This window comes from Penaeus vannamei, chromosome 6 (genome assembly GCF_042767895.1).
Source record: "Penaeus vannamei isolate JL-2024 chromosome 6, ASM4276789v1, whole genome shotgun sequence".
Lineage (NCBI taxonomy): Eukaryota > Metazoa > Arthropoda > Malacostraca > Decapoda > Penaeidae > Penaeus > Penaeus vannamei.
The window spans coordinates 39,070,014-39,077,513 of record NC_091554.1 but is presented as its reverse complement, the minus strand read 5'-3'; the positions used below and the strand labels follow the sequence as shown (position 1 = coordinate 39,077,513).

Genomic DNA, 7,500 nt, shown 5'->3' with positions numbered 1-7,500 from the left:
GAGCAAGAAAGAAGAAAAGGGAATAAAGATATGAAAGCGGAGAAAGAAGAAAGAAAATGATATGAAAGCGGAGAAAGAAGAAGGAAAGGGATATAAAAAAGCAACAAAGAAGAAGGATGAGGGAGAGGAGAAAGAGAAAACGAGAGGATGGAGAGTGAGAAAGGGAAATGGGGATAGAAGGGGAAGGAGAAAAGAAGAGGGGAGGTAGAAAGAGGAATGGGATAGGGAGAAAGGGAAGAGGGGAAGTAGAGAGAGCAGGGGATGAGAGGGAAGAGGAAGAGGGAAGGTAGAAGGAGGAGTGGGAGTGGGGGAAGAAGAAGCGGAAAGATAGAAAGAAGAGGAAGGAAGGTAGAAAGAGGAGGGGGTAAGGGGGAGAGGAAGAGGAAAGGTAGAAAGAGGGGGAGAAGGGAGGATAATAAGAGGCGAAGGGGAGGGGGGAAAGTAGGGGAAAAGAAAGTGGCGAAAGGGGAGGGGGAAGGAGGGGGAAGTGAGAAGGTAGAAAGAGGAGGGAAAAAAAGGGGAGAGGAAGAAACGAAGGAGGCGGGGAAAGAAGGGGGAAGAGAGGAAATAGAAAGAGGAGGGGAAAAGGGGGAGATGAGAGAGATGAGAGAATGAGATGCGAAGCGGGAGGGGGAAGGAGAGGGGAAACATAACTTCGAAGACTTGTCCTAATGAAGGCGGAGGGAAGTGAAATTAACAAACTATTCTGTCTGAGGGGAAAATCCCTACCGCTCCCCCTACCCCCTCCCCCCCTCCCCTCGTGGAATTCCAACATGGCGAGGAAAAAACAAAATAATAAATGGAGGATTTTTTTTTTTTTTTAATCATGTGATTTTGTTTTATTTAATATGATTTTTGGATTTTTATATATTTTTTTTCTTTTGCTTACTCAAGTTCGACGGAGAAAATTAATGGAAATATGGGTGTAAAAAAGATGTATGGTAGGTATGAATAACAATTAGATGAAGAATATATATATATCAGCTACATTATAAAAACTAACGATCTTTTATCTATTTTTTTCTTGAACTTTTATTCCCCGTCCTCTTGGATGTATCAATTTCAATTTATTATCATCTCATTTACAACAAAGTCACTATTTATCGAAGAAAAGTTTTGATTGTCGCATCGTAAATAAATTGATCACACACTTACAAACATTAAATTAATCCACTACTTCAAAAAAGAAAAAGAAAAAAAATCAAACGAATAAAATAAATAATCAGCAACTTGACCCAGACCGACACACAAATTCCCTAATCGGCAACCACCATGACCTGATCCGACGCCTCCGTTTGGCTAACTTTGCACTTCCGGACAAATCAGTGAAGAGGTGTCCCACTTTTCTTCCTGACTTTACGGCGATAAAGGAGAGATACGAATCTGTCGTCCGGATGCGTTGGGAATGACTTAAGTTATGCCCTTAGAACTGTGCGATTTTTTTTCTTTTTTAAGAGACACAATCAGGTCGAAATATTTACATCTTTTGAATCTGTCGTCCGAATGTGTGGGGAATGACTTAAGGTGTGCCCTTAGAACTGTGCGATTTCTAATTTTCTTTCTTTCTTTACGAGACACAATCAGGTCGAAATAATTACATCTTTTGAATCTATCGTCCGAATGTGTGGGGAATGACTTAAGGTGTGCTCTTAGAACTGTGCGATTTCCTTTTTTTTTTTTTACGAGACACAATCAGGTCGAAAAAATTACATCTTTTGAATCTGTCGTCCGAATGTGTGAGGAATGACTTAAGTTGTGCCCTTAGAACTGAATTTTTTCTGTACGAGACACAGCTTGGTCGCAATATGTACATTTTTGTTTAATTTGTTGGTAATGACTTTAGTGATTCTGATAAAATAAAAATGTTTAAGAGGAAAGGAATTAATATTGATAACGAGCTATCAGGTGTTGGGAATAATAAAATGTTAAAACTTTTGTACTGGCGGGAAAATGAAAATAAAAACGCTATTTCATTAACACTCTAATTGAGAAAATCAAAGTTGAACTGAACAAAAAATATGAAACGTTCGTCAGAGTATGAAAGGGTGATCCAATTCATTTCCTGAAATTTATATGGATATTTTTATTTTTTCTTACTATTTGTAACAGCCAAAGAAAAATAACTTCAATTAGTGTATAATTAAGTATGGAGAAAGAACTTATGATTTTTTGTTTTATTATTATTATTATTACTATTATCATTATTATTATTATTATTATTATTATTATTATTATTATTATTATCATTAATTATTATTGTCATAATTATTATTATTATTATTTTACATGGCATAAATTTGTCGAAAAGTAGTTTTTCGCTAAAGTCCATCACGAGATTAATATCAATGACACACCTGAAACAGAAATTTTGACTTTCTTTTTGGAATTACAAGATTCTGATAAAAAATACGCGGCAAAATTCATATAGAACTTACTAGAAAGGTAACGCCATTTCTCATTAGTCCGTAATGACTGTATTCTCATTTTAATTCCAACATTTCATTAAAAGTAATTTTCCTGCGCTGCACTTAACCTCCAAGAAATTAATAATAAAAATGATGATATAAATATATTAATGTTTATAATGATAATACAATTATTAATTGCCATATTTGGATTAATGACCACAGGCAATGAACTAATGATGATGATGATGATGGTGATGATGGTGATGGTGATGGTGATGGCGATGATAATGATAATGATAATGATAATGATAATGATAATGATAATAATAATAATAATAATAATAATAATAATAATAATAATAACAACAATGACGATGATGATGATGAGATAGTGTGTGTGAGTGTGAGTGTGAGTGTGTGTGTGAGTGTGTGTGTGTGTGTGTGTGTGTGTGTGTGTGTGTGTGTGTGTGTGTGTGTGTGTGTGTGTGTGTGTGTGTGTGTGTGTGTGTGTGTGTGTGTGTGTGTGTGTGTGTGTGTGTGTATGTATGTATGTATATCCCATATACATATATATATCTATATATATATATATATATATATATATATACATATATATATATATATATATATATATATATATATATATATATATATATACACACACACACACACATACATACTGTGTATACATAAAATGGAGCAAACAATAAAAAAATGGCAACGGTCTGCCTCACCTGACTCTCTTCTCGACGTTGTGCTTGAAGACCTCCCTCAGGTCGTGCTGCGAACACGCGCCCGAGATCACCATGGACAGGAGGCGCTCATTCTTCAGGAACACTTCGTAGTAACTCTGCACCGCGTTAGTGAAGGCTTCGTCAGCTGCGATCTGGAGTTCGCCCTTCAGGAAACTCTGTTGGTGGGGGGAAGAAGAAGAGGAGGTTTTTAGGGGGGTTTGGTGAGGAGGGATGGAGGGGAGAGAGGGGAAGGGAGGAAAGGAGAGGGGGAAGGGGACGGAAGGGGAAGGGGATGGGAGGGTGTTGCTGGGGGTGTGAGGGGGAGAAGGGAAGGGGATGGGAGGGTGTTGCTGGGGGTGTGAGGGGGGGGGGAGTGGAAAGGGGAAGGGTTAGGGAGGGGAAGGAATAGGGGACGGGAGATTGTTGCTGGGGTGTGAAAGGGGAGGGAGTGGGGCGGGAAGGGGGAGTGGGTCGTTGGGGATGTGTGTGGGGAAAAGGGGGAGATTATTATTGGGGATGTGGGGTAGAAAAAGGGGAGACTGTAGTTAGGTTTGGGGAGGGGAGTAGTAGAGAAGGGGAGACTGTCGCTGAGGATGTGAGGGGAAAAGGGGTAGATTGTGGATCGGGTGTGTCAAGAGGGAACCCTTATCAAGAGGAAAAGGGGACATTATGGAGAAAAAGGAGATTGTCGTAGGGTATGTGGAGAGAGATCCAGTTATGGGGATAATTGGTCATTATAACGGTAATAAAGTAGATTAACTATTGAATATCAAAAGTTATTCAGTTCATTTGTATGGATAAGAATGAGGGTCGGGATCATTTGTTAGCGAAGGGGAAATTCAATTGATTTTGTGACAGTTCATAATGGAGAATGTGGTGCTATATACATATTCACTGAGAGTATTTGCTCATATGGTCTGCAAATGCCTCTATCTCTATCAAACCATACATATTCTCCACGAATTCACTAGGCTACCCATCTCCCACAAACACGCAAACAATAACATCACCAGAAACACAACAACATCAGAAATACAACAATAGCAACAATTCTCTAACATCAGCCCATACCCTTCCTATGAAAATATCTCTTTCTATAACCAATACCAATCCAGTATAACCACATCTTCCAAAATACCATAACCTATCCTTTCTAATATCACTGCTAAGTTGTCCAAGTTTCTTAAGTTCCTTGTTCCAGAGCGCGCCCAACTTCGAAGATAAATTCAGAATTCGGTATCAATATTCCTTTAACGGGCGCGTAACTTCGGTTCGTCTCTAAGATATGTGTTTGTAATATTCTATAATTTTTCATATATGCGGCATGGGAACTCTTAATGGGTATCTAACTAGAGTTTGTGCAGGTTAAAAGTGTTTGTGATATTCAGGTTAACTTCAAGTGAGTACCATACAATGTGGAACCCCCTTCCTCCTCCAGATAAAAAATGTGCAATACGGTTTTTCTTTATGTATCCGTACTGTACACACATAAACACACGCAGAAATGTGTTATGCACAGGAGAGGAGATGGGAATGGGGGGGGGGGGCGATAACGGTCCTCATCTGATTAAAGGTCCAAGAGCGGCGCTGATTGGCTCGGCGCGCGTGGAGAGACCGCGGGATCAAATCCGTCGTTATGAAGGACCGTTAGGGTAAAGCTTGATGATTGTCGTCTGATCATCGCCCTCTCTTTTATTTGAGGTTTGCTTGCGTTTTAGTTATTTCCTTTTATATCTGTATTTTTTATAGGTGTTTGTTGACTTTTGCTCTCTCTCTCTCTCTTTCTCTTTCTCTTTCTCTTTCTCTTTCTCTCTCTCTCTCTCTCTCTCTCTCTCTCTCTCTATATATATATATATATATACATATACATATACATATATACATATACATATACACCCACCCCCACACACATACACACGCACACATACACGCACACAAACAAACACACGCACACATACACGCACACAAACAAACACACACACACACAAATATATTTGTATATATAATATATCTATATACATATATATATATATATATATATATATATATATATATATATATATATATATATATTGTCAGCACTGACACTGTCACTGTTACTCTTAACATTTCTGCTTCTAGCATTTTTATCATCCTTTCACAATCTTCATCATAGTTCTATCACCATCGCCACCATTAAAAAAATCTCCAGTTCAATACCAGTAATGAAAGCACAATCATCATCACCATTAAACGACGCAATTTGCTCTTTAGCACCATTGAGCAGGTTCTAAATGCCATTAAAACTTTTCTGTTCCATAAACGGTCTTTTAAATCTGTATTTCGCTTTATCCTTTAATGGCCAGAGTGACCTACATTTGTTTGTTTTTCTTTTTGAAATCTGATGTAAATGCAATCATATTAATGTGATACTAATAACATGATAATAACACCATAATAATAACAGTAATAATAATAATAATGATATTAATAATAATAATAATAATAATAATGATAATAATAATAATAATAATAATGATGATGATAGTAATAGTAATAATAATAATAGTAATAATAATAATAATAATATAATGATAATGATAATAATAATAATAATAATAATGATAATAACATCAGCAGTAATAATAACAAAATGACAATAACAATAATAATGATAATAATAATAATAACACCAGCAGTAATAATAACAATAATAATAACAAAAAAAAAATAATAACACACCAATAACAACAACAAAAACAATAATAATATTATTATTATCATTAACAACAATGATAATAATCATCATCATTACAATAACGATAACGACAACAACAACAAAACCTGTACCACCACCATCAACAGGAATACAATATAATATAATACAATCGTCCATTATTTCGCCCTCTTCATCAAGCCCCGTCTTCGGTCGCTGATTGGCTGGGAACAGATCACTTCAGCGGACCAATCACAGCTCGATCTCAAGGTTCATTGATCACGTGACTCTGTTTCACCCTAATCACCGCGATACGTGGAGTAATGTATGTGTGTGTGTGTGTGTGTGTGTGTGTGTGTGTGTGTGTGTGTGTGTGTGTGTGTGTATGTGTGTGTGTGTGTGTGTGTGTCTGAGTGTGTGAGTGAGTGAGTGAGTGTGTGTGTGTGTGTGTGTGTGTGTGTGTGTGTGTGTGTGTGTGTGTGTGTGTGTGTGTGTGTGTGTGTGTGTGTACGTGTGTGTGTATGTGTGTGTGTGTGTGTGTGTGTGTGTGTGTGTGTGTGTGTGTGTGTGTGTGTGTGTGTGTGTGTGTGTGTGTGTGTGTACATGTGCGTATACGTACGTGTGTATATCATAAAAAAAACACATCTATATCTCTCCCAATTAATCTTTTGTTCCCAACCGGTATCCATATACGCACCTTACCTTCCCTCATCCTCTCTCTCCCGCCTCATTTTCCTCTCCCCTTCTCTCCCTCATTTCCTCACAGCTTTCCTCCCGGGATTGCCTCCCACCATCGCCATTTCCCTGGGAGAATTTTCCCGCCAAAGCAACCTATGGGAAGCTTTGTGCGAGTGACCAGACGTGTTTTTTCTCCGTCTCGCTCGTTTCCTTCGCTCTCCCAATCCTTTTCTTTATCTCTTGTCTGTCTGTGTTTGTCTGTTTCTGTCTGTCTGTCTGTTTGTCATTTAATTTATTCCATCTCTCTTTCTTTCACTTTCTATCTCTTTCTTTTCTCTCTCTCTCTCCCCTCCTCTTTCTCCTTATCCTCCTCTTTCTCCTTTCTCCTTCTATTTTTTCCCTTTACCTTCCCCTTCCCCTCCCCAACTATCTTCCTTCTCCCTTCTCCTTTCCCTTCCCTCTCTCCCCGCCTACACACCACTCCCCCCCCTCCCCCACCATCTCTAGGGGCGTACCAGAAGCGTCTTCGGCGAGGCGAGACGAGGCGAGACAAGGCGAGGGGAGGCGAGGCAAGGCGAGACAAGGCGAGGCGAGGCAAGGCGAGACATGGCGAGGCGAGGCAAGGCAAGGCGAGACAAGGCGAGACAAGGCGAGGCAAGACGAGGCAAGGCGAGTCGAGACGAGCCAAGGCGAGCCAAGGCGAGGCGAGGCAAGGCGAGACAAGGCGAGGCAAGGCGAGTCGAGACGAGCCAAGGCGAGGCAAGGCGAGGCGAGGCGAGACGAGACAAGGCGAGGCAAGGCGAGGCGAGGCGAGACGAGACAAGGCGAGACAAGGCGAGGCGCGACGAGACAAAGCGAGGCAAGGCGAGATAAGGCGTGGCGAGGCGAGACAAGGCGAGGCGAGGCGAGGCGAGGCGAGGCAAAGCAGCTGCTCCTCGATATTGGACGGAGTTCATTATGGCTTCCTTTAATATCTACAGCTCGC

The 7,500-nt window shown here is 39.9% G+C and overlaps 1 protein-coding gene across 21 annotated transcripts in view; it reads right to left on the bottom strand.

Annotated features, from left to right (window-relative positions):
• Cadps (calcium-dependent secretion activator 1) overlaps positions 1–7,500 on the bottom strand; it is a 420,349-nt gene that overhangs the window by 175,836 nt on the left and 237,013 nt on the right. For all 21 annotated transcript variants that reach the window (XM_070122966.1, XM_070122958.1, XM_070122975.1 and 18 more), the window contains one exon: positions 3,143–3,318. In XM_070122966.1, the coding sequence (XP_069979067.1) occupies positions 3,143–3,318 (176 nt within the window). The remainder of the gene's footprint in view (positions 1–3,142; positions 3,319–7,500) is intronic.